Source organism: Medicago truncatula, chromosome 8, assembly GCF_003473485.1.
Source record: "Medicago truncatula cultivar Jemalong A17 chromosome 8, MtrunA17r5.0-ANR, whole genome shotgun sequence".
NCBI lineage: Eukaryota > Viridiplantae > Streptophyta > Magnoliopsida > Fabales > Fabaceae > Medicago > Medicago truncatula.
This window is the reverse complement of record NC_053049.1, coordinates 4,966,346-4,994,082: the sequence shown is the minus strand read 5'-3', so window position 1 is coordinate 4,994,082 and position 27,737 is coordinate 4,966,346. Positions and strand designations below refer to the sequence as shown.

The 27,737-nt window shown below is 35.3% G+C and overlaps 4 protein-coding genes across 4 annotated transcripts; 1 reads left to right on the top strand and 3 right to left on the bottom strand.

The window, feature by feature from the left end:
• Positions 1 to 5,878: 5,878 nt before the first annotated feature.
• LOC120577412 (uncharacterized) lies at positions 5,879 to 8,319 on the top strand. The gene is made up of 4 exons (XM_039828752.1): positions 5,879 to 6,649; positions 6,805 to 7,396; positions 7,498 to 7,919; positions 8,086 to 8,319. Exons 1-4 carry the CDS (start codon positions 5,879 to 5,881, stop codon positions 8,317 to 8,319), a joined length of 2,019 nt encoding a protein of 672 aa, XP_039684686.1.
• Positions 8,320 to 8,946: 627 nt separating this feature from the next.
• Positions 8,947 to 9,856, bottom strand: LOC25500378 (uncharacterized). The gene is made up of 2 exons (XM_013588783.3): positions 9,343 to 9,856; positions 8,947 to 9,243 (listed from the first exon to the last, which is right to left on the bottom strand). Exons 1-2 carry the CDS (start codon positions 9,559 to 9,561, stop codon positions 8,947 to 8,949), a joined length of 516 nt encoding a protein of 171 aa, XP_013444237.3. The 5' UTR covers positions 9,562 to 9,856.
• An 823-nt stretch (positions 9,857 to 10,679) lies between these two features.
• Positions 10,680 to 12,286, bottom strand: LOC112417227 (protein PXR1). The gene is made up of 2 exons (XM_024772522.2): positions 12,185 to 12,286; positions 10,680 to 11,847 (listed from the first exon to the last, which is right to left on the bottom strand). The coding sequence occupies exon 2, from the start codon at positions 11,831 to 11,833 to the stop codon at positions 11,099 to 11,101; it is 735 nt and encodes a 244-aa protein (XP_024628290.1). The 5' UTR covers positions 11,834 to 11,847; positions 12,185 to 12,286; the 3' UTR covers positions 10,680 to 11,098.
• A 3,472-nt stretch (positions 12,287 to 15,758) lies between these two features.
• On the bottom strand, positions 15,759 to 20,482 carry LOC25500376 (probable LRR receptor-like serine/threonine-protein kinase At1g51880). Its single transcript, XM_013588781.3, has 13 exons — positions 20,358 to 20,482; positions 19,745 to 20,282; positions 19,160 to 19,641; positions 18,576 to 18,714; positions 18,415 to 18,486; positions 18,248 to 18,319; positions 18,076 to 18,162; positions 17,610 to 17,788; positions 17,281 to 17,507; positions 17,072 to 17,198; positions 16,935 to 17,003; positions 16,670 to 16,859; positions 15,759 to 16,268 (listed from the first exon to the last, which is right to left on the bottom strand). Exons 1-13 carry the CDS (start codon positions 20,434 to 20,436, stop codon positions 15,854 to 15,856), a joined length of 2,676 nt encoding a protein of 891 aa, XP_013444235.2. The 5' UTR covers positions 20,437 to 20,482; the 3' UTR covers positions 15,759 to 15,853.
• Between the last annotated feature and the right edge of the window lie 7,255 nt (positions 20,483 to 27,737).

The following is a 27,737-nucleotide window of genomic DNA, read 5'->3' as shown; positions in this document are numbered from 1 at the left end:
ACTATGTGTGCGTTAACTAACGCAGTGTTTAACACTTGCGCAACTTAATTGACGCAGCGTTAGTTAACTAGCGCATAGTTTTACACGTGCGTTAGTTAACTAACGCAAGGGTATATTTGGAACAGTTGCAGAGCGCGAGCAAAATGTGCAGGCGAAGAGCAAAATTCAACAATAACCGATAGTTGTCCATAATAAAACAACTTGTGAGTACACAAATTTGTGATTTGTGCATGCTAAGGCCCGTTTGGATAAACAATTTATATAGATGCTTATAGCATTATGGCTTATAATATTAAAGCTTATATCATAAGTACTTATACTCGATAAACTCTTTATGTTTGGATATGTACACTAAAAAGTACTTACATAAATTGAAGTGTTTGGATATGACATTACATAAGTAATCATAAAATTTTTTATCTAACAAAAAAAATCAAAGAATCAAACCACGATTATCAAGATATTTTTTTGACAAATTTAATCAAGATATAAGAAAACAATATTATATTAACAGCAATGCAATGCATTTATCTCTAGTATTTTTGTTATATAAAAAAAAAAAAAACATAAAATTGGAGTTTGGTAGAAAACACGGTGCGATGGTGTCAGTGTAATTATTGTTTTTCATGGATTTAGTCTCCCTTATATGAGTAAACCCTCATTTGGGTCCCTGAAAGTGTACCTCGCTATCAACCACGTCCTTGAATCAAGAAAACGCAAAAAAAACTCCTCGAAAGTGTCTTCCGTTAGTCATTCCGATCCAAAACGTTAACTGAGCGTTAACACTGCTGATCTGGCCATTTTTTCTCCACATCATGGGCTTACGTGGCAAAAGAGGATATAAAGAGACAAGACTGGAATGAAAGTATTGGAAAACATCAGTAGAAGCTCATATAAAAAGGAAATAACGTCATTTCCCCCCTCAAAAGTTCATGTTTGTTTCTTCAGCTTCTCTAAAAGTAAAAAAAGTGAACCTTGTCTTTGAGCTTCAGCTGGAACTGTCGCTGTGCTTCTTCTCCGGATTCTTGCTTCAACTTGTTTAAGGTAATAAAAACATCATCTTTAAGCTCTTTGCATGCTTGTTGTTGTGGTAGTTTTGTGTATAAACTTGTAAGATATGATTAATATGTAAAATGTGTAAAATAAAGTGGTAATATGAAGATGATTAGCTTTGAACATTATTTATTGTAGTTTATTGTACCAAACAATAATATAATGTTGACATTTTTCATAAAAAAACACTTAGGGTTTGATTTGTGTATAACCGTGAGTGTCTAATGGTGTTTAATGGTGTTTATGGTTATGTTTTGATCAGATGGAAGCAAAGGCAACTTTGATTTTGCATCATGGTGGACATTTCATTGCTACTGATGATGATGAATTGGATTATGTTGGAGGGCAGTTTTGTGTGTGGGAAGACATATGTACCGATTACATGAACCGTTTTATGCTTGCTGATTTCGTGAAGAGTTGTGCTTGCTATTTTAAGGTATCAAACATTTGGTGTTTGGATTCTGAGTTAGGGTTCAGAAAAGGATTGTTTGAAGTGGTGAGTGACACTGATGTTATTGGGATGGTGAACATTGCTATTAGATCCAACAATGAAGTTCACTTGTATTATGATCATGATGTAGATGATCCTATCATTGTTGATGAAGCTCCAGTAGCATTACTAACTGGTGGTGAAGAAGTTGTTGGTGAGGCTGAGACTGAAGATATTCAAGAGCAACATGTTGTGCATGAAGAAAATGGTGGTGAGGACCAAGCTAATGGTGAAGATGTTGTTGCTGAGACTGAGAAAGAAGATATTCAAGACCAACCTAATGTTGAAGAGATACCTGATTTAAATGCTACTACAACTGATGTTATGTTTGGTGATGACACTGAGGATTCAATGTATTTTCCTTCTAAAACACACACTGAGGATGATGAGTTTGATGTTGATTATGAAGCTGAGGAAGGATATGATGCTGAGTTTGATTATTATGATGCTGTTGTGGATGATGAAAATTCTGGTGATGAGCTTGAGGAGGTGGCAGAAAATGATGTTAATGTGCCTATGGATGATGGTAATGTTTATGCTGAGAATGTTCCTATGGCAGAAAATTATGCTAATGTGAATGTTAATGATGCAAGTGAGAATGATGATATCAACTCATACAAGTCTGAAGAACTAAATAGTCCAATTAGTAGTGATGAAGAGGGGAATGGGAGAGAAGTATTCCCTCAGTTTAATCTAGCTGCACAGTTTGGTCAAATACAATTTGAAGTAGGCATGGAGTTTGATACAATCCCGGCTAGTATGACCTTCTTAAAGGCTGCTGAGACTTTACTACAATCCCGGCCAGTATGACCTTCTTAAAGGCTGCTGAGACTTTAAAAATTAGTACGACCTTCTTAAAGGCGACTAAAATCCCGGCCAGTATGACCTTCTTAAAGGCTGCTGAGACTTTACTACAATCCCGACCAGTATGACCTTCTTAAAGGCTGCTGAGACTTTAAAAATTAGTACGACCTTCTTAAAGGCGACTACAATCCCGGCCAGTATGACCTTCTTAAAGGCTGCTGAGACTTTAAAAAATTGGTACGACCTATTAAAAGGGCTACTCGTATACAACAAACTACTTGTGAAAAGTCTTTAAGCCTTAAAAAGGACTTTTAAAAATCAGCGAACTCATGAAAGGGGGTGTTTTCATATAAAATTGATAGGCAAGAGCTTTCTATCATAATAAATAATTATCGTACGAGCAAAATATCCATAAAAAGTTTAAATTCGTCAAAAAGGAATAAGTCCTCACTGAGAAGATCAAGCCAAATTTTGATAAAAAACGGGAAACTTCCACAAAAATGGCGATAATAAACAAAATAAATAAAGTCTTAGCAAAGTTTGCAAAAAGGGGCGAATATTACAAAAGAAAGCGCCACAAAATACAAGATCAAATAAAAACTGGTGACTACGCGTCTTCAAGGTTCCTCCACTAACTCGCCATCTTGAACGATCATCAGGGAGTTCAAACCAGATAAGTCCAAATCTGGATAAAAGTGCAGTGTTTGAGATTTCGCTCTCTCAAACCCATCCTCAAAGTAACTGACAAGGGCCATTTTTCCATTTTCCACCTCATCTTGACTTTTAACCAAGTCGCCTTGTAACTTAGCGTTCTGAGTTTCCAAGTTTTTCCTCTCTTCCTCCCGTACCGTCTTCTCTTTTTCAGCATCAGCAATGTTTTTCTCTAACACGGCTTTATCCTTCAGAAGCCCTTCCACCCGCTCCTCAAAAGCTGTCGCCTTATGCTTAAATTTCTCCACATCCTTGACAGAATTTTGATATTCTTTTTCCAGAGCTTCATATTTTTTCTCCATGGATTGTATGTAACACAGTGTACGCAAAGCACTGGTGCCAGCATCTTGCACCAATTCATCGAACTTTCCGTGAAATGCAGCATCCTTATCCACAGCTGAGAACGGGACGTGTTCTTCCATGTACTGGCGATAATTGAAATCACGGTGCCAGAGTGAAGTTTCAAAAGCCGTTTCGGCTTCTACAGATAGAGCTCTCCCGCCTCCTTTCCTTGTCGTCTTCTTTTTCTTTGCTTGAGGAGAGACGGTCAAATCATTCACTTCGTCCACGGCATCCTCGCCTTCAGCTTTCTTCTCAGCTACAATATCCACCTCGCCGGTGGCGGGGTCAGAGCTTGACACGTGATCCCTCTTCCTTGAAGCTTTGCGAAGAATAACCCCAGCTGGATCACTTGCAATATGCTCTCCAGAAGCATTCTTTTCCTTGAGTGCCTCAAGGTATTTCCTTCTTTCTTTTTCGAACAAAGGCAGCATTGGCACTGTACAAATGGGAGAATAAAGCCACATCAATAAAGAAAAAATTCATCAAATAAAAAAAAAAACAAAAAGAGAAGACGGAAAAGAAAGGAAAAGAAAAACAATAAAATTGGGATCGTCAACACTCACGAAGATACAATTCGAGATCCTCCGTATCTCCTTCCTTGTTTAGAAGTTTTCAAATGTCTGTGCGCCCCATCCGATCTAAAAAACCAACTACCCCCTGTTCGTAAGGAGTCATCTTCTGATAATGATAACCGGATACAGCCAACGGATTGGCGGTCCACCCTAAGGGAAATCTTACCTCGCCCGCAACACTCGCAACACTAACTGAAGAGTCTTTGGCTGCTTGAACTCTCAAAAAACTTTTTTTCCAATCCTTCTTAAAGTTTGAGGCAAATGGAGGAAAAAGTTGCTTCCCAGGGTGAGCACTAATAGGAACCCAAGATCCCTTATCCACTCCTTTTGTTCCATAGAAATGGAAAAAGACTCCGGCCGTAGGAACCATGTCTAGGGCGTCGCATAAGATCTCGAAACCTCGAATAAAGGCCCAACTGTTAGGATGAATTTGAGTGGGGGCAACATTGAGCAGACGAAGGACGTCCATCTCGAAAAGGGTAAAAGGAATTCTCACCCCGAATTCTTCTAACACAGCGGCATACATATGTAAAATCTCTTTCACCCCTTTCGGGCGCCTAGCACATACTTTCTCGCCTGGGGGACAGGGCGCCAGGGCGACATCCTCTTCTCTTGTCATCGACAAAATGGAGAGTTTACTCCTAAGGAAGTTCACCTTCGCCTGATCACTATACGTGGACTCGTAACGTTGCACGTCGTCTGAAAAATTCTCAATATCGTACTCGGAACATGCAAGTTGGGAACCCTGTTCACGAACCATGTCTGAGGAAGAAACTTCGTTGATTTCTTTTCCACGACTTGTTCCTGAGGTCGAATATAATAAAACACAATCACTATTGTCAGAATCGCTACAGCCACTCTCGCTAGAAATGTCGGAGAAAGTCATATGACTAAAATAAGTGGAATCATACACTTTCCAATCGATTAAACCATTTTTTTGAGTTGCATGATTCAAACATTGTAATCGTAGTTGTTGCCGATCTAAAGGATCCGAAGGGAATACCTCTCTCCCACTCTCGTCGCACTCCCTCACTACTACCATGGTTTTGCTAAAAACAAAGTAAAAAGAGGAGAGGAACAAATGAATTACCTGAAAAACTGCAAACGAACAGGCGAAAGCGGAGGAAGAAGGAGAGGGATGTTCTTTAACAAACAGGAGAAAGAAAACGTCAAAATGAAATGAGGAGTGAGGTTGGTTTTCGCCTCTTTTAAAGAAAAAAAAACCTTTCAGTTCCTCAAAAAACGTGCGCGTTCAGCAGATCATCAACACGTGTTGAAGAGTAGGCAAAACGTCAACACGCCATCTGAACTCAAGAGTCAGTAAAGCTGGACCGTCGGATGAAAAAGGGAGATTCAGTGACGATCACCTCGCCTAAAATCCTGAAAACATCAACGAGATTTTTTGCATTATTAATCACTTCGCCTTGTTCCAAGCCTCGTGCTTGGAGGGCTGGTGGACCGTCATAATATTCCTAAGGGCTTAAAAGCCCTCCAGAAGGGCCAAATCCACATTAATAATCACCACGCCTTGTTCCAAGCCTCGTGCTTGGAGGGCTGTGGACCGTCATAATATTCCTAAGGGCTTAAAAGCCCTCCAGAAGGGTTTAGGCGCCCTATAGAAGGGACTTTAGAGGCCTAGGCGCGTCCTCCTCAGGGCGCCGTCTACCTCGGCTTCTGGAAACCTCTAGAAGTCGCCCTAAACCGCCTAAATGAGCTAAAAAGACTAAAAACCCTGCTTTCTTAGAGCTTAAGTCACGCAGGAAAAAGCCCATTAGCAGGCTATAAATAACCCTCTTGGGGTCATTCTAAAAGGATCCAATAATCAGTCTAAAACCCTAGATTAGAACCCTAGTCTACGATTCTTAACCCTAGAATCTTTACCGTACTTTTTCTGCAAGTACAGTTGATGACATTCAAGAATGCTGTGAAAGATTACAACATCTTTTATGGAAGGAACATAAAGTGGGCTAAGAATGACAAAGACAGAGCAAGAGCTAAGTGTGCCCAAGATGAATGCAAATGGGAAATCTATTGTTCATGGAGCAAGGTTAATCAAAGCTTTCAAGTGAAGACTTATTATTCTGAGCATACATGTTGCAGAGGTTTTAAGAACAAGCAAGCAACTAGAAAGTGGGTTGTAAACAAGCTCCAACATCAAATTAAGATTCAACCAACCATTACATATAGTGAGTGTTTTGATTACTTGAAGAGGGAGTTTGGTATACATGTCAATGACTCAAAGTTGTTTAGGGCAATTAAAGAGGCTAGAGAATTGGTGGAAGGCAGTCTGAGGGAACAATATGGTAGGGTATGGGATTATTCTCATGAAATAAAGAGGAGCAATCCAAGTTCATCATGCTTCATAGACACAATACCTATCCCTAATGCCCCTCCTCAATTTCAAAGGATTTATATATGCTTGGATGCTTGTAAAAAAGGTTTTAAGGCTGGGTGTAGGCCCTTTATTGGGCTTGATGGGTGTTTTTTGAAAGGATATTATGGTGGGCAGTTGCTTGCAGCAGTTGGACAAGATGCTAACAACCAAATTTTTGTTATTGCATATGCAATAGTTGATGTTGAAAACAAGGACAATTGGAAGTGGTTTCTGACATTGCTGCATGATGACTTGGGTAATTACAGGGAGCATGGATGGAATTTTATGAGTGACATGCAAAAGGTACGTACTTATCCTATTTTGAATATTTTAAGTAACTTATAGGGATGCAATTGACAGTAAGTGACTACTTACAAGGATGCAATTGACAGTAAGTGACTACTTTAGGGGACCACGAGTGAAAATTTATAATTTCTGACTGTGTGTTTTCATGGCAGGGTTTAATACCAGCTATGCAAGAGGTTATGCCTGGTGTTCATCACAGATATTGTGCTATGCATCTTTGGAGAAATTTCACAAAACAATGGAAGGACAAAGAGCTTAGGGGAGCTGTGTGGGCATGTGCAAAAGCAACTACACCTGCACAGTTCAACTTACATATGGAGAGGGTTAAGATAAAGTCTGTTAAGGCATGGGAGTATCTGAACAAATGGCCTGTGACATCATGGACAAAATCTCACTTTAGTGAATGGCCCAAAGTTGACAACATAACAAACAACACATGTGAAGTGTTTAATGCTAAGATCTTGAAGTTTAGAGCTCATCCTATTCTTACAATGGCTGAAGAGATTAGGTGCTACATCATGAAGACAATGGCCACAAACAAGTTGAAACTTGAAAGTCGTCCTGGCCCATTGTGTCCAATGCAACAGTCAAGATTGGATAAGGAGAAGCTTGAAAGTAACAAATGGACACCAATCTGGTGTGGGGACAGTGATGGTTATAGGTTTGAGGTCCAAAATTGGCAAGAAAAGATGGATGTTAATTTAAGCACTCGTACTTGCACTTGTAGGTTTTGGCAATTGACAGGTATGTTTCTGAACACACACTTATATGTTTCTGATTTGGAAATTGTAGATTTCTTAGTATGTTAATAAATGTGTTAACTTAAGCAATCTTTAATGTGTTAGGTATGCCATGTGCCCATGCTATTGCTGCCATAGCATATAAAAATCAAAAACCTGAAGATTATTGTCATGGATGGTTAACCATAGGAGCTTATAAAGCATCTTATAACTATTTCATTCAGCCATTACAAGGGCAAGAGTTTTGGGAAGTAACTCAGTTTATCAAGCCAGTCCCCCCACCAATAAGAAGGCGCACAGGGAGACCTAAGAAGCAAAGAAGGAAAGATGGGAATGAAGATGGTGCTAGTTCAAGCAAGCTCAAGAGAAAGTACCCTGCAATAACTTGTGCAAGGTGTGGTATCCAAGGTCACAATAGCAAAGGGTGTAGCAACTATGGTGTCCCAATTAGGCCTAGAGGTTGGAAATCAAATGATGGTGCAAGTGAGATGGAATACACTGGCTCACAACCAGAAGCTGATTCTCAGGTATTAACTCCCCCAAATAGGCAATTATGTTAATGCATTTGCTTGATTTTGTGCATGACAGTTCTGGTTTTAGGAATTAGGAATGACATTTGCTTGATTTATAGTGTTTTAGTGTTCCATCTTATAGTGTTTCAAATGATTGATAGTGTTTATTTCACTTATATAGGAAATGCATATCCCTGAAGGACCACAAGCTATACCATTTGTAGCTGGCAATGTGTGGCCATTTGCTGGACCAACTGGAGTTAGGGCTCCACCAATTAGAGGTTCGAGTTCAACATCAAATATGACTTTCATCCCAACACCTGGGCTTACGCTGAGACAGAGGCAATATGGACCTAATGTGCCCATGTTTGTGCCACCAAGGAATGGAAACTATCAACCTCCTAGGCACCCTTGAAGAAATGAAGCTTTCTATGTTTTCAAAGGAGATATTCTGTGCATTCAATGATTGTTGCTCCTTATGTATTTTGGCATGATGAACATGTAGTTTACTTTGATGAATCTTAAATTAGTTTTTTTGATGAATCTACAATGAGATAGCTTTCAAAACAAGATATTAGGCAATGCTGGTTATGTGAGCTATCTTCTTTTTGGTTATGTAATGTCTATGACAATGGCTAGCACTTCTATGACAATGGCAACATCTTTTTGGTTATGTAATGTCTATGACAATGGCTAGCACTTCTACTTTGATAATGTATTGTTCCTCTTATTTCACTATCATGTTAAAATATAAGTGCTAATATTATGACTATGACTAGCTTCTTTTGTGCAATTGATTTATGTTGTTGAATTCATTCCGAGTATATTGATAATCATTCATGTTGACAAGGTCATGCACAATTGATTCCAAAAATAAACAAACCTTCATTTCATAATATAGTGTTACATAATTTGGTTTCTAAACCTTCATTTCATTACACAATTTATTCCAAGAACCATTGCAAACCTTCATTCTTTATACAAGGTTTTACATACTAATGAAACTACATAAACTAAAGCAAAATACATTGTTCCTCTTATTTCACTTGTTTTGAATTATGTTGAAGAATTGCATGATAATAGATGCAAAGACCAAGTACTTCAGCATCCTTAAATCAATAGCCATAAGTTCCAATTTAGAGTTGAGTCTTGTCTTCCATTTTGCATCAATTGCATTTCCCTTGCCAACCTCTCTCCCATCAAGCAGTCTTTCATTTACAGGCTCTCTTCCACCATTTCTACCTAAATTTTTCTCCTCTGCATTTACAACTTCTTCTGCCCCAAGGATTTCTTCCCATTCATCAAACCAAATAAAATACCCACAATTTCGGGGATCATTCTGCAATTGCAAAAATGGAGAAATCAGAAACAACAATGGAATATAAGGTGTATGATGTATAGATGCAATTTTAGAGGATAATTTTTCTTTCAAATATACCTTGTGAAATGGACATGTGTAGAATGGTCTCCCAGGATTCTTTGTCGTGTTTGCCTTAAACATGGTTGTCCTCAAGCCACAGTTACAATCAGGTACTGGAATTGTGGATCGATTTGAATCTATTCTTGAGGAAGATGACATACTCCATGAACCAGATGGTGATTTGTTACTAATGTTGTTGTTCTTGTGCGTTTTGTGCATCCCCCCACCTCCCATCATGTTCAATCTCAATTTGGGTAAGGAAATTCGAAAAACAATGAAAGAAATTGAGTGAGAATATGGTTTTAGGGTTTGAAATTGGGAACAGAATGAGAAATGGAGATGAGGGGAAAGATGAAGATGAAATGGGAGAGGAGGGACAAAAATGACCGTTGCAAACTATCTACTAACCCTTCATATTCGTCCCTGCCAGCGTGGAAAGCATCCTTTGCAGGTGACATGGCAAGACCAGCGTCCAGATCAGCAGTGTTAACGCTCAGTTAACGTTTTGGATCGGAATGACTAACGGAAGACACTTTCGAGGAGTTTTTTTTGCGTTTTCTTGATTCAGGGACGTGGTTGATAGCGAGGTACACTTTCAGGGACCCAAATGAGGGTTTACTCCCCTTATATTAATTAGCATACAATTTGTTAAAAAAAAAAAAAAGTTATGTTTGTTATTTCTATTTTTAATGATGTTGTTTTTTTAAGAAATCAAATGTTTGTTATTTTTATTTTTAATGATGTAAGAAATCAATGATGTTGTTACTTGTGTTTCTCAAAAAAAAAAAAAAAAAAAAAGGTGTATACTATCTTTCAGACCAGGATTTGGTGCTGTAAAAAAGAACACAGTTTGGTGCTGTAATAAATCCCAGCCATTGATATTAGTACGGACGGTTCAGATTAAACATCAGTTTAACACAGTTGAATAATCTAAACCGTTGATTTAAATCTGACAGTTGCTCTGTAATAAGGAGGTCTTATTAATTCATAGGCTCCATAATAAGCCTTGTTAAGCTAAAAAATTGGGCTTGTTAAAAATATAGCATAAGCAGTTTATGAGAGTAGCATAAGCTATTTTTATTGATTTACCCAAACGCCTTTAAAAAAGCTTATGGAAGTAGATAAGCCCACATAAGCTTAAGATAAGCCAATCCAAACAGGACCTAAATGTCAACTATGCAGGTCGGCAATGATAAGCATGCATAAATTAGTCCTTCAATAAAATTCTCTTCTAGCCAACATGAGCAGATCCACAATATCAACAAATAAGCAGATCCACTTAGTCCTTCTCCAATACAATTCTCTTATAGCCAACAACATAAGCAGGTCCACAATAATAATCATGCATAAATTAGTTCTTCTGAAAATACAAATCTCTTCTAGGCAACAACTAGCAGGTCGACAATAATAAGCATGCATAAATTAGTCCTTCAATACAATTCTCTTCTAGCCAACAACATAAGCAGGTCCACGATAATAAACATGCATACATTAGTTCTTCTACAATACAATTCTCCTCTATAGCCAACATAGGCTACACATAACGCATAACCCACTAACTTAAATTTCAAGAAAAATCCTATGAAGACACTCTTTATGATACTCTCTAAAGCCGCTCTTTCATTGCCTACAATCAAAGCATAGGTTTCTACCACTTATATGGAATCAATTTCTAAAGTGTGAGACTCACATCAATTTTACGCAATAAAAGATTGAGTGTTAAGAAGAGTGTTTTTAGCACTCATAACTAATTACTTCGGTACCTGCTCCAACATCAATTACTGAGCTTCTTTCTCTTTCTCTCAGTCATCACATTCTTTCTCCCTCTTCTTTCATCAGCTTCTAGGCTGCGCTTCTTTCTCTTTCTCCTGTTCATCACATTCTTTTTCCCTCTTCTTTCATCAGCTCCTGGGCTGCGCTTCTTTCTCTTTCTCTCACCCATCTCATTCTTTTTCCCTCTTCTTTCATCATCACCTGGGCTCGAATCAGTAGCCACAACCCTGTCAGCCTCCAACTCTTTCCTCTTCTTTCTTTTCCTCATCGCATTCTTTTTCCTTCTTCTTTTATCAGCTCCTGGGCCCATATCAGTAGGCACAGCCGTATCAGCCTCCAACTCTTCCTTCTTCTGTAAAGCTAATGCCTCATTTCGACCCTTCTGAATGGCAGCCTCAGCCATATCAGCTTCCAACTCTTCCTTCTTCTGTAAAGCTAAAGCCTCGTCTCGACCTTTTTGAATGGCAGCCAAAATAGCAGCCTCCAACTCTTCTAAAGCTAAAGCCTCAGCCTCTAAAGCAACCTCCAACTCTTCTAAAGCTGAAGCCTCAACTTGAGATTGTCCTTCTAAGGCCTCTCGAAGGCTCTTAATCCTTTCAAAAGGCTGATGAGATTTATGAAATGCAGCCGTGACAGCAATCCAAATCTTTTCCATGGTCGGGCTCATGAGCCTTTCATAAGGCAGCGTTTCCATGACCAGGCTCAAGAGTGATTCGGAAGGCTTTTGTGACCGCATGTTTGGAGATTCACCTGCAAGTTTAGAGATTGATATGTGATTGAGGGTTTTACTTAACACTGAAATTAGGATCATAGAACAACTCAAACATTCAGAACAGTAGCATAGCATAACACACAAACAAAAAAACATTTTAAAACCCGTGAAATATTAGCAAATCGCAACTAAAAATATAACTGTAAAAAAAAACAATTAAAAAGATTCAAAACAGAAACAAGCGAAACTTAATCATAATTCACTCAAAGGGTTTTTTTTTTTATTACAAAGAACATGGTATTTAAAATTTAAATGGAGTGGAACAATTGAATTGAAATGACAGAAGAGAATGATGAAAAGAATAAAAATAAATACCCTCAAGCAAAGCAAACCGCAGAACAGTGAAGACCGAGGGAGCTGGGAGATAGAAAACGAAGTAGAAAATGAATGAATTCTGAATTTCACAAAATGGGTGGGTCACCCGGCCCAGCAAAATTCCGGATATATGCTTTATTGGCCTATGTATCTACTATGAATTCTGCTCTTCTCCTAACATATTTTGCTTGCTCCCAACTGAAAAGTCTATAATATCCTTGCTTGAGTTAAATCACATTCGATTGGATAACTTACGTCGCATTAGTTTTAAGGCTAAAGCGCACTTTCCCCCCTAACTTTCAAAATCTTGCAATTTTAAACCCCTAAGTACTAAAAACCACAATTTTGTCCCCTAAGATTTAGCCCAAACCACAATTTCGCGCCACGATTTTCAGCTTTCACAGCATCACAATTTTGAGTCATTTCTCAACAGACATATCATGTGTTTTTATAAGGTATCCCAAACAAACTAACAAGTGCTTATGTCAGTCGATAGACTCAAATATACCAATCCAAACAGACCTTTATTTGAACTTTTTATGATTTACTTGTCGAAGATATGTGATCTTGTGGTTCATTTTGTCCGAAATTTTGAAAGTACAGTAGTTATTGTCATAGCTGATGTACCATGACTTGGCCTAATTCTGTTTCAAGTAGCTGGTTAAGACTATAATTATGTATCATTAATTTATATGTATGTTTTAACATGATGGTTTGGTTTGCATGGTTTGATCTTTAACTTAGACAGTGGAATGCAGGGGAGAATAAAGATTTGTGAAGGGAAAAATATTGATAGAGTTTTGGATGAAGAAATTCATGAGTTGACAGAGAAACTTAAGAAGTTGCAAAAGAGATCAACAGTTAAGGATTTTGAGGGAAGGAGGAATAGCAGAAATTTTGACAAACAAGAAATTTGAGGGAGTTTGAAGAGATGGAAAATGTTAGCTTTTCAGTTAAAAAAGTAGCAGATTTGATGATAGTGTTGTTGCTAGTGGAAAACTGAATGTAAGTGAAAAAAGTAACCACCATTTTTGCCTTATTCCTTTGCTTCTCAATCCATCTTTAGAATTTCTTATCAGTTTGATTGCCAAGATAATGTAAAGTGAAAACATGTTTTTATAATGGAAAAAGCTTGATGGTGCGACAAAACTGCCAACGAGAAACAACGAATTAATAGACACCATAGGATCTTTCATTAGATTGTAATTTATTTTGACTTTCATGTATTCTGAAAATATAATATCACTACCAGCATGATTCGTGCGCCAGTCGTGCTATTATTTCTCGCACCATGTGGCAAAGCTCTTTTATAATTTATATTTTATAGAGTGAAAGTTCAACTCCAATGAGCTATGTATGCTATTTTGTCTTTTTGGGTGTTGGTTCTCATATTACAGGTGGAGATTCTGAGAAGGAAAACGGAGGGATTGTCAAAGGGTATATTATTAGAGAGAATGGAGGAAGAGAACAATTCACTGTTTTTTTACCTTCAATTCTGCTTTTGTCTCTTATTTATTTTCTTTTGCCTGTTTTGGCTTTGTATGCAGTTATCATATCATACAGGTAGTTCTCTACAGGCCTGGAAAGGTACTCTTACTACAGGTAACAATATTGTTTCTGAAATAATTAGCCCTATTTATAGAATAATATTTAGCATCATTATCTGTGTGAGAAGCATTTTCTTCTCTATGTTTCAATTTCATTTCTAAATTCTTTAAAGGATTTTTATCCTTTGGTATTGGATGTAGAACATGATTTGTTTTGTGATCTATGATAAATTTCAGGTATATAGAAGCATCAAATTAGGCATTGGGGATTGGTTATGCGGTTATGGGGGGGTTGCATTAATAAGCAGCCCGAATGATTTACAAAGTTCCAAGATTGTAAAGGTCTTGTTTCCCCAATTTTTTTATTTATACTTGCCTCCACTTAAAACACATTGTTGATTATCAAGAGTTGAATACTTAATTCTGATTTTGAAGCAATACTGTGCCTGGAATTTTTTTATCGATTACAACTCTAATATTATTGCTTTTGTGTAGTTGATAATTGTCTTAAGGCTATGAATTTTTTTAACACACAAAGATTGGTCCTTGTAGTGAAGTCTATGAGTGAATTGATTGGTTCTATTGCTTTCTAAGTGATAACAATCATTTTTTTAAACTTGCAGGAACATCAAATGCTAATGCCTTTTCCATTGGGAATCAGACTTGCATAAAGAGCTGAGCTGATACATTCCCCCTGTCGCAGCATTGGGAATCAAGACTCTTGCCTTTTATTTTTTTGTTGTTGAAAATTTTGATGGAAAAAGTGATTAGTAGGTTTAGTTAAGGTATCTTATTTCATTATCTTGTTATCCAAAATTGTTGATCCAATTCCAAATGTACTATTGTGATTTCCTTGGATTGTGTAAAATTACTTATGTGATTTCTATATTCAATGTGGTGAATAGACAACAAAAAAATCCTATAGATAATCCGCTTTTTTTAATCTAATTTCAATCAATAATGGTTTTTGGTAGATTCACAATTGTTTAGTCTAGACAACTTTGCGACTCTTTTTACAACATCTCAAAATTATAAATGTGTGACATTTTTTTCATGTTACCCGTGATACAAAAAGTGTTACCAAAGTACAAATAAGTAACATTTTTCGAGTGTTACTGATAATACTATAACGTCTTACTCTAGCTCTTTAGTAACACAGGTTTCACCTAACTATTGCTCAAATGTTACTAAATTTAATTAGTAACAATTTTGATGATGTAGTAACAATTTTCAATTGTAACTAGATCTCAATTATGTTGTACGTAGTGTAATGAAAAACAAAGACCCTATTTTCATAAAAAAAAAAAAAAAAAAGCAAAGACTATTATAAATGGGGATGGAAAATAAAAAATAAAAAAAAGATGATATTATCAGTTATAACTGGGAATGAAAAAGACATCACCGTCAGTTCATGATAATCCCCTACCTTGTCTAAATGGTGATGACTATTATACCTATTATGTTCATCAGCTCATGAAATACTTATTAAGGTAGTTCCTACTAAATGAAAATAAAAGATACAAAGATATTGAATTGTGCAACAATATTCTTCACACTCCAACACCAGAAGTCTGTAAGAAAATCAGAAGAGGATGAAATTATATAAAGCTTAAGGAAAATGATGCCGAAAAAGTTCAAGTATTGCAAAACAAGAAAAATAATTCATTAGTTTTCCCTCGAAAATTTATAACGATCGACTATGTGGATTTCACAGTTGAATTTTATGTTATGCAACTAATAATTTGTCTTGATAGGAACCATTGTATACCATGTATTTCCCAAACACAGTAGTGTGCAGATTTATTCAAACACAGTCCCCTTCATATTAAATTCAAATTTTTAAGATTAATATCAAAAGCAAAATGTACTCTGCAAAACAGTTTCACAAATCAAAACGCTAAATCATATACACGTTAAAGAAAATGATACAAAATATAATAAACAACCATATATTTATGAATACCGTACAATTTCTTGGTACAATTCAAATCAAATCACGGTAACAATAGAAAAACTAGCCCATCAAATTGAACATGAAAGATTGCAATAGATTAAGTTACTGATCAAACAGAAAATGGAACACACAAAAACTAACAGAAATATCTCATCATTTAAGAAGGTTCTACCTAGCTTGGGGACCGAGTTCAATATCAAGATTGAGGGGAACCAATTCAATTGGATCTTCCTTTTTAGATTTACAACGACCAACCTTTTTTCGGGCTAATTCTTCAGCCAAACACTCCTTTAGCCCATTCATTACTTCACTCATGTTTGGCCTATCGGAAGAATTAGTGGACACACAAGCCATTCCTATGTCAACAGCTTTCCAGGCAGAGTTAGTGTCAAAATCTTGTTGTAATCTTGAGTCAACAATATTCTTTATATCGCCGTTATAAAACATGGATCGAACCCATTGACTTATGTGAGTCTTGTCAGGTGATTTAGTTATGGCTGGTTGACTTGTGATTATCTCTAATAGAACAACTCCAAAGCTGTAGACATCACTCTTCTCGGTCAATCTGTTTGATGTCATGTACCTGCAAGGCAGACCACATTATTTAAAAAAAGCATCAAATTCGGTCCTTAAAATTATTAGGTGCTATTAGGTTAGTTAGTCCTGAAACAACATAAATTCAAAATGTATTCATAATCATAACTAAATTTTTAAGAACCAATTCAATGATAAGTATTCAACTTTAGCGACAATTTTTAAATGCTTGCTAACGAAGAGTAACGTATAAATACCGGTCTTTGGGCCGGATACCAAGTTTATAAAACAAAACAAAAAAGAGTAGTGTTTGAATTAAATGACCTTCAATTTCCTATTTCATGGACATTTTTGGAGTTTCTCATATTTCAAGGACTAATTTGACAATACATTACAATTTGAAGTGAAGAAAATGATGCACGCATTGATATATATAATTGAATTACTTACTCATAATCTAGGTAACCTGGAGTTCCTGCAACAACAGTGGACAAATGGGTGCCACCATCACTGGGAAAGTTTTTGGATAGGCCGAAATCAGCCAATTTTGCTTGGAAGCTTTCATTTAATAAAATGTTTGTACTTTTCACATCTCTATGGATTATAGGTGGCTTGCAACCATTGTGAAGATATTCCAGTCCTGATGTTAAATTATTTCCATAATTAGATTATATGAATCAAAAAATTGAAGGTAATATTTAGTTTCCTTGCTAACCTTGGGCTGCATCCACTGCTATCCCGAGTCTGTCTGCCCAAGTCAAGAACTTTCCCTTGCTATTTTTTCCTTTACAATAAAATCATACTTAGTACTTTCGAGGTAGGTTGACAGTTGTGATTAATGGAATAACATACCTGAAAGAAGTTCATCAAGGTTTCCATTTGCCATATATTCATAAATGAGCCCTATGTCTTTTCCTTCATTGCAGTAGCCAATAAGTGAAGTCAGATTTTTGTGATGAACTCTCATCAGAAGCTTGACCTGCAACTCAAAAACAACTTTTATGTCATGATAGCACAACGTTGGTTGAACAGACCCTTATGTGCAAATGATGAGCACTTGCCTCTGCAAGAAATTGTTCAAATCCATGTACTGATGATTTAGAAAGCATCTTGACAGCTACTTCAGTGTCATCGATTAGGCCATGATAAACTGTTCCAAACCCACCTTTACCAAGAACTCTATTGAAGTTGTTGGTGATCTTGACTACATCATCATATGTATATTGTCTTTGCTTGGATTCCAATTGTGAATCATTTGGAGTATCTGACTGCACTTGACTGTTCCCATCTGATAATTTTTGTGGAAAAGTGGTTTAGTTCATTACAAATTATAATGTAATTAGAAGTTGATTAACCAAAGATAATAAGTGGTAGTTAGAAACTGCATTACCTTGTGGTTTTCTTTTCTTAATAAGGGCACAGATGATAGCTGCTCCACTTACTAGGACTAGGAGCACAAAAATCCCAGCAACTGATGCTACTAAAGGAACGATTTTATTACTTTTCTTCCGATCACTTATCTTTTGGTTGCATGAACCAGGTTCACAAATATTTGGATTTTGATCCAGGCTAGCATCAACCACAGAAAAAATAAATAAATTAGAGGCTTAGACCTATATTTTCTTCCATCCATCATTAGCTTTTGCTTATACCTCTTAAATTTCCAAAAGAAGTAATCTTAAATGCAACAGTTCTAGAATGAATAATGCATGTACATAAGGATCAGTGAAAAATAAAAAAACACTATGATCAACAGTTGCCATCACTGTATTTACTTTTACACTAAAGAAATCGAGATATGGTCATATTCTAAATTAAATATAATGTTGATTGATAGCTTTAAGTATGAGACATACATCAATAACAGTCCATCTTGTTTTGATCTCTCAAGTAGGCCACTTGAAACTGAACCTGTAAGGTTGAGGTTGTTCTTCCCCAAGTTTCTGCTAACACAGGACAAATATGACACCTTCTCCTCTTTTAGAATCAATAAAATCGCATTGATGCACTGATATGGGATTAACTTACAATGTTTTTAGTGACCGCAGTTGTGTCAGAAAATCAGGTAAGGGGCCGCTTAAGCTATTATTTGATAAATCCCTGAAAGGTGAATAGACAGACAAAAAAAGAATGTACAAATTGATTGGATTTGGCTTTTGTTCCATCATTTTAACCAAATGAGATTAGGAACTCACAAGTACTGTAACATAGAGAGCTTTGATATAGAAGATGATATCTCCCCTGTCAATCCACTTGAAGACAAATTCCTGGTTTCATTTCCAAATATATAATTTCAGAGGATAATTCAAGTTTTTGAATTTATGCATATGGTTTATTTAAGGAATTATAAACCTACAAAGATGTGATTCTTGGGATGTTATTGCCATCAAGACTGCAGTTTAGGCCTTCCCACATATAATTCACAGGGGCACATGGATCTCCTTGCCAATTTCTAGCCACCCCATAAGTGTTCTTGATGTTTATGATAGTATCAACTAGTATTTAGTATTTAAATAAAAAGAACAGTTCAAAAGGATTTCAAGTCAAAATCATATACGGCCTCCTTCCATAAATATAAGTTGATTAAATCACGTAAATTAAAAAGTTGGTAAGGAGACGTCGCTGGAAAAGGGTCATCAGAAGAAAAATTATTAGAGAAGAGAGAAAAGAGACGATACAATTTGATTTGGTGTTGATGGTGTATGATAAGATCTATGAGTATCTTTAATCTAAAGGTTCAAAAATTTGATCCATCATGGACCAATTGTTACACTGGTCCATGATAGCATTTGCCTTGATAGTAGTCGTTTTAAATTTGTTGACTATTAGTTTTGTTTTACAAGTTTACCATTCCAGAGGTAGAATTAGTTTATGTTTTATTCATAATATGTATTACAGATTGCAGAAAAGTATGTAAGTATATGTGTTGAGCTAGCTTACCATCATCCCGATCAGTTTCTGATTGTGAGAAGTTTTTTACTTTATAAATTTCAAAGGCATTGAGGATTGGTGGAAGGGTTGAATCCTCTGTCTTTGAAATGGTAATTTGATACATTTTGGTTCCAGTGTAAGGTATTTCATCATATATGGTATTCACTACCCGGTATTCAGGTATCACAGGTCCATACGGAAGGTGATCATTCTCTGTGATATTGAATGCTCTAGTTTCATTTGCTGCCAGTTCTTCAACCTCATTAAAGTGCAAATATGTATAGTATTGGTCATTTACATTATCTGCTTCCCAATGAAATTGTAATGGGGCACTGTCATTTACTGGTGTAACAGCAGTGCTCATCACAATTGCTGGTGGTTTATATTCATTCTGATGTAGATCATCGCTGTTAAGTGAGCTGCTTAATTTTGCCCAACCACTGGATAATTTAAAGGGAAACCAGATTCGGTCGTAAACATCATCTTTGTACCTGTTGTTTGTACATGACCAAAAATATTATCAGTTATTTATATAAATATTACAGTAAGCTAATTAATTAATTAATGTGCTTATACTAGCCGACTCCATCTTACCTGTATTCTTTGTCTGCGGTGGAACCTAAATAATATCTATTGAAGAGTGATAATACTGATTTAGGTGAGTATGTGATATAAGCTGTATTGTTCAAAGGCCTCAATTCAATAGCAGAAATGAATGGAGTCCCTTTGCCTGTGTTAACAAGACATGGTTGAATGTAATCTAGTGATGGAGTGTATATGATCTCACTGTCTGTGATGTGTGATAGACTGGCGAACTTCACTGTATCCCAAACATTAGGTCCAAAATGAAGATCAAATTCTGGTGGCTTGTTTAGATTATCATAGTTACCATAATAGAAAGATGCTCTGATTAAATATTTAGTACCACTTGCTACATTTATTCTGTAACAGTTTCTCATTCCAATTGGAAAGCTCCTCACATATTGTAGTTGCTGTTTAATATCATTCTCCTCTGCTAATTTCTTAGATTCACCCGTATCTATGAATTTGGCATCAGAAATGTAATTTATGTGTGTGCTTATATCAGAATACCTTGAATCTTTAGGTAGACCACAATCTAAGCTAATGAATCCTGAGACATATATAAACAAGAAAACTTCAGACACTAAGTGACATAAAGCAACTATATAGCAATTCATAACCAAACCTGCATATGGATCCTGAGCTTGTACCAAAACCACAACAGTAAGGACAGTAAGCAATACCAAAAGAAAATGCAGAAACATTCCCACCACTGTTTGCTTCGTTAGGTATACAACAATAATGAGTGACATACAATACAATGATTTATACTACTAGAGTTGCATTCAGCGTTCATTTATTTGGTATCCTATATTCATGGCCATAATTAAACTAAAGGCTTAAATATGTATTTCATCCTTGCAATTAGGGGTCATTTAAAAATTGGTCCTGTAATCGCTAATCCTGACAATTTACCCTTGCATTGTTTAATCATTTCAAATTTCGTCCCTCTCCCCACTTAATCCATGTCATGTCACTAATTTGATGACGTGGCAATCACTACCATACATGAAATTCCAATTTTACCGCTGGGTTTTCAATTCTTTCTTCAATATTTTGTCCTCTTCTTAAGGGCAAAATTGGAATTTCATGTGTGGTAGTCATTGTCACGTCATCGAATTAGCGACGTGGTAGTGATTAAGTTGGTCAAAAGACGAAATTTTAAATAATTAATGATTGCAAGGCTAGTTTCCAAGGATTAGCGAATACAGAGATCAATTTTTAAACAATCCCTAATTGCAACGATGAAATACATATTTAAGCCTAAACTAAATGATAATGGCAAGATTTATTTGGTACATTGTTTTACAAGGTCAACAAATCATTTATATTCGTGACTTTCATAATTCTTAAACGAAAAGTGTTATTTGAACAACCAAATTGGTTGACAACTTACGTGACACCCATAATTTATAAAGAAAAAGTAGATATTTGCACGGAAACCAAATCAATAGAGAGATAAAGTAAAAAATAATGTGAGTATGAGAGATAAAGTTATCACAAAAATTGTCAACAAATGGATGTTTAAATATCATTTCTCTTCTTAAAACTCAATTTTTTTTTTTTATGATTTGACGATAAAGATTGATTGTCAATATAAAAAGAGAAACGCTAGCAACACACATTTTAACACACAATTTTTAACACACTCTTTGATTGGTTAAAATTTGTATGAGACCCACAAAATTTATATGGGACCCACATGATTTGGTGGGACTCATAAGAATTTTAACCAATCAAAAAGAGTATGTTAAAAAATATGTGTTGTTATCATTCTTCATATAAAAAACTTATATATAGTGTCAGTGTATATAAATTATCCATTCACCATGTAAAAAGATTTCGATTAATCGCATATAAACGAAATGACATCACATTAACTACACTACTAACTTTTTTTTTTTGTATGATACTAACTTTTCTTAATATGTGTGAATATGTAATTTTTCTTAATATTTTGTGAATATGTAATTGACTGTCACGGGTTCAAGCCCTCTCCTGTTTGTTTAATGAATTTTGTTGCTTGATAAAAACAAAAAAAAAAACAAAAAAACATGTGTGAATATAATCACATTGACTTATATTGCCTCTGTTTTAAGATATTTGTCACTTTTGAGAAATTTATACATACTAAAAAATTAAATAAATTTTGTTTAAATAAATTTTGTTATTTTTAATGAAACTATGTGTCTTATTTTCTATAAAATTGAGTACTAAATTCAGCAATGAGGGAATATTTTATGAGCTTCTATGGCATAAGCTCCTAATAAAAGTAGTGGACTCCAACAATAGTTGAATCAAAAGTAAACGGGTCACATCGATATTTATTGGTTGCTGCAACTTGCAATGTTGAATTTGAAACTTTCCGCAAAAAATTAAATACTCTGGCCTTCATTAATAATTTGTCATGCAGGGACTGGGACTCTAGAAGTTGTTTTATTTTGTTGAAGTTAAGATTAAGTATTTTGTTAAAGTTGTTTGGTTATTGGTTTTTTTTAGCTAAATTACATGTTTAAAACTTTAATTTATGGGAAATGTTAATTTGTGCTCTTAAGGCATAAGTTAATGATTCAAATATAGAAATAATATTTGAATATGTGTATTGCATTTAATCTTTAACTTTTTAATGAATTAAATGCACAAAATTTTAGAGAATATTTCTTCTTTTATATTTCTTAACATGTGCCCTAATGGCACAAGTTAACACTACCCTTAAGGGTCGTGTTAATACGTGTTTCCAGAACACTCTTTAAACATTATAAAATAAGTAATTTGTTTGCTTATACGTATTTTCATTAATGTTTACTACTTATAATTTTTAAAGAGTGTCTAGAAACATTCGTTATCATTTCCTTTAATTTAAAGGTTTTAGCTAGATCAACATTAAAAGTGGTACGCAACCGATCTCATGAATAAACTGATATAAATGGTTTGAAATATTGTGAGGATCTGATCCCGACACACCAAGTCAAGACCGCACCTTCTGTTGGAGAGAGCCGTAAAAGCTGCAAAACAAGAATAAATGTTGAGTTGTTTCCAAGTGCCCACAATTTGTCAAACAAGCTGCATCATCTGCTGAAATTATATCGTGATCCAACATGTTTGATTTTGTAGGCAATCTGTCCTGTAAAATTGTCAAAGAAAGAATTGGACCTTCAAAGGTACTTGTTTATGCCAAATTAAATCCACTGCAGTTTCAACCTGATCAATGTTCTGAAAGGTTAAAAACTGGTAAGTGCCACAGACTGAGTAGCCTCCTATAGGATCCACCTGCCACCTCCACGAATATGTAATATTACACATCAAAGAAACATTGCGAAGTAAAGTGACACACTCCCCTAACATATCCTCCTCTCAAGCCCACAAATGTCTCCTCCACCTCTATGTCCCACCCTCAACCTCCCACCCAACATAACACATATGTGACACAATATAAGACTTATCCACTACTAACTCAAATAAGCGCCTAAAGCGCATACCCAGAGACACACCTCCTAACCACCGATCATGCCAAAAAATAGGTATCGACTCCATCCCCCATCTTTCGCGAAACACACTGCTTAAACCACCCTCCACCAACAACACCTAACCCATCATGAATTTTGGCTACCTCCCGCCACCAAGAACCACTCCGGCCCCAACCTCCAACCTCTCCCTACTTCCTCACCATACCTAGCAACCAAGACCCTATACCAAAACCTCCTTCTCTCCATTAGTAACCTCCAACACCATTTTTCTAACAAAGCGTAATTAACCTCCCGCAACTGCCTAACCTCCAACCCGTCATACTCCTTTTGAGAGCAAATAGTGTTCCAAGTAATCCAAGTGATTTTCCTATGATTCTCACTCCCTCCTCAATTTATTTTTATTAAAAATAGATTCAGTGGAAGAGATTATATCTGACAGAGCTTTGAAGAAGGAAAGATCATAGACATGCAAAGAAGTAAAGACATACTTGAGAAACGACAGAAACTGGCTTTTCAAACTCGACAGTCTAGACTTGATACTACGCAGAACTGGCTCCCAAAAAATCATCTGCCTCAGATCACCGCCTATAGAGAGGCCTAAATACATGAAAGACATCTTCCCTACTTTATAACTTAAGACAGATATGCCGCCTCATTTAGCCAGAAATCAGAGATATTAACATCCACTAATATACTCTTATGGAAATTTACTTACAAACTAGACAAAGCCTCAAAAAGAACCAAAACCGCCTGCATAGCATGAATGTTTGCCCAACTCTTGACACCCAAAAGCAGTGTATCGTCAGCAAACTGAAGATGAGTAACATACACGGGGAGTGACGAACCAACATTATGACCAACATTACGAACCATACCCTTCATCATAACTTTTTATATTGCAGTGGAATAGTTCTATTTGAATGAGATTTAATCTTTTTAATTATTATAAAAGGATAAAATAATAAATAAAATAGTTTAAATGAAGGGTAAAGTAGGAAAGGAAAAAGTCAGTTCAAACTCTTCTATTTTATTTACATGGAGTATATATTATGTGTTTAGTTGCTTGCTTAATTAATTGTTGGGTTTTAGCTTTTTTGTTCCATTTTGTTACATTTTGGTCCTTCAATTTGATCATCTTTGTTAATTTTTAACTTTAATGGTCTAAAATGAATCAACATTGAAATGATAAACGAAAGATCTTATTAATTTTTTAAATTTTAGAGTTCAGTTGTTACAGATTAAAATAAAAACGATTTTGATTTTGAAATTGGTTTTAAATTTTTATAAGATTATGACCTTTTTAAAAAGTTGTAATAAACAGATGCAATATTTTCTTTTGAAGGAAACAAATGTGATTATTTTTTATAATTTTTTTTCATCATAAAAAACTAGGAACAAACATGCTGTTGGTTATTTGATCTTTTTGTCCAAAAAACAGCAATTGGATATACAATCAATTAAATCTAACAATGAACCACCGACATCTGCAACTGATATTAATTGGTTGCTGCAACTTGCAAACGTTGAGTTACAACGAAATAAGTACTCTGGGTCCGGCCTTCATTAATTGGTCATGTATGTACGAACTCTTTTAGAAGAGTGGCGTTGCTAATCCCCGTGAGTTTAACTCAGTTGGTAGGGAGAAATGCATAATATATGTAGGGGTTGAGGTTCGCCCCACTTCTCCACATTAAATATGTGTGAGCTCCAGCCACTAGGCTACCTGACAAAAAAAAAAAAAGGAGCGTTACTAAATAACCCGACAGATTTAACGCACGAAATTGCACGACATATTCAATCATAGACTATATATACTTTATCAATGACTTCCTTATAGCTTATATTATGCATATATGCTTTTGAGTGATTTTGTATGTAGTATATATTAAAAAAATATTGTCACCAACGAAATACATGGATAATTCACCCATTCCAGTTATAAAACACATGCAGAAATGATTTGGATAAAGACCGCCACATAAGAAAGTGTTTTGTTGTGATTTCTCATAAACAAAATCTAGAAAATGCAATATTTATCATTTTGGATCAAATCAAAGTTAAGAGAAAAAGTTAAATGACAACTATAGAACCATTCGTACATATTCCACGACAAATATTGTCGTGCATTTGATCATTTTCCCTTTTAGAAAGCCTCCAGCTTCTTTTTGGCGTAGAAGTTGTTTACACCTAAAGTCAAAGTTAAGAGTAAGAGTTTTGTTAAAGCAATTTGGTTATTTTTTTGGTAAGTTCATTAATTGATTTCTTAGTTTTATTTTGGTGTCATGATTAACATTTCTTACATTTTGGTCTCACAAATGCACGTTTATTTGGTCATCTCTATAGTAGTTTTTAACTTTAAAATCTAAAATGGATAAATAAATATTAAAAGGAGAATGCTAATCATTGTCCTTGTAGCATTGGATAAGGGGATAAAAATAGAAATATAGCATTGGAAAATAGTGAAAAATGATAAATTTAACTTTTTAAATGTCAAAATGTTGAAACCAATGCAAACATGCTACTTTTGACTTCCTTAACCATTGCCATGAGGGCAATGGTTAGCAAGACCCATATTAAAATTGGTGTACAAGAAAGATCTCGTTAATTTTTCAAAAGTCTTGCTAACCCGTGCCCTTATGGCAATGGTTAAGAAAACTATAAATAAAAAATTTGTCTTGAAAATATAAGTTTTGATTTTTGATCAAGTAACAATTACATAATTTTTTATAAAAAGTTACTCATCCTGTTCAAAATGAGTTTCGCTTTAACCAATTGCATACATATTAAAGAATGGAATAAAGTAGTCAAATATCATAGCAATTTTCCCAAATTATCCTACTCAACTATTGATTTGTTTTTCATTAAAGAAAAAATAATACTTTGTAAGTAGTGTAACATAATATTAATTGAAGGGTACAATTGAAAAGAAAAAGTTATTATTGCATTGGAAACTGAAAGTGATATTCATTTTGAAACAATTTTTTTTACTAAAACGACACTCATTTTAAAACGGAGGGTGTACTTGTTTCGGTTGCTTAACCAATGTCATGATGACACTATTTAACATTCTCCATTTTTTAAAGGAAAATGCTAACTAAGCACAAGTTAATTAATCAAATATAGAAATAATTTATTGTAATGTGTGTATTACATTTAATCTTTAGCTTTTTAATAAATAGAATGCACAAAATTTTAGAGAATTTTTTTTTTCTTTTAAATTTCTTAACATGTGTCATAAAAGCACAAGTTAACACTACCCTTTTAAATTATAAGTGTTTGAACGTTTTGTCCCAAAAAAAAAAAATCATTGGATAACACAAATAACAATGAACCACCGACATATAATTTATAATTTTTTATTAATTTACTCCCTATTTCTTTCCTCTTTCCTCTTCTTCATCTTCATGCATCTTCACAAAATTACTCAAAAAAATTGAGATTATAGAGAGAGAAAGAAAAAAAACTAGAATCATCAAATTAAAATACTTCATGTTCTTCGTAATTGCTTTTAGAAAAATGCTAGTAACTAGTGTTTGTTGTAAATTTTATTTATATTTAAAAAGTTTTCAAATATATTTTGTCTCTCATTTTAATTGAAAAATATTTTAGTAGAAAGTATTTAATTCAATTATTTAATAATAAGAGACTAAAGAGTAACAGGTGCATTATGACATTAAAGTGTGCTAATTCTCTCTTTTTTTACGGTTAGCTTTGGCTTAGTTTTTTTTTTTTTAACAATCAAAAATAGAATTATATTACCAACAAGAGTCTCAATAGCACAAGATGTGCCATAAAGACTACATCAGAATTCAGTACAATAACAAAAACAAGTTAGCCAATACCCAAACATTGTAACGGGTTTGACCACCAACTAAAAGTGTCAAACAAAAAAGAAGCGTTTCTAGCTTTCAACCAACCTAAAGACAAATATTTTACTTTGTCAAGCAACCTGGGTAAAGGAGTAATAGAATCGTTGAAACACATATTGTTACGTTCAGTCCATAAAACCCAGGCACAACGAAGCCAAATAAGCTAGAGAAAAGACTGAGAGACCTTATTTCCATCTGTTGAGTGAACAAACTGAACAAAGTGATCAGACATAACATTAGTGTCCACTCCAACAAAACCAATCCAATCACGAACCAACGACCAAAGTAAAGCAAAGCACGAACAAGAGAGAAACAAATGTTGTGCCGATTCCAAGGCACCGCATCCAGAGACACACAAACCAGCTTCTGTTGGAATTACACCTCTATAGATCAGATTCGATTTGGTAGGCAACCGATCACGAAGAAGCTGCCAAGCAAAGACGGATACCTTCAAAGGAACCTGTCTGTGTCAAATCATCTCCGCAACCGAGTCCACCAACGGTAAATCTTTAGAAGTCAACACGGCATAAGCCCCCCGAATAGAGTAACCATGCGAGGGTTCCGAGAGCCACAACCATTGATCTGAAACATTAACAAATAAAGAAACATCAAGCAGAAAAGCCCTACACTCCACTAACATCTCCTCCTCCCACGCCCACAATCTCTGCC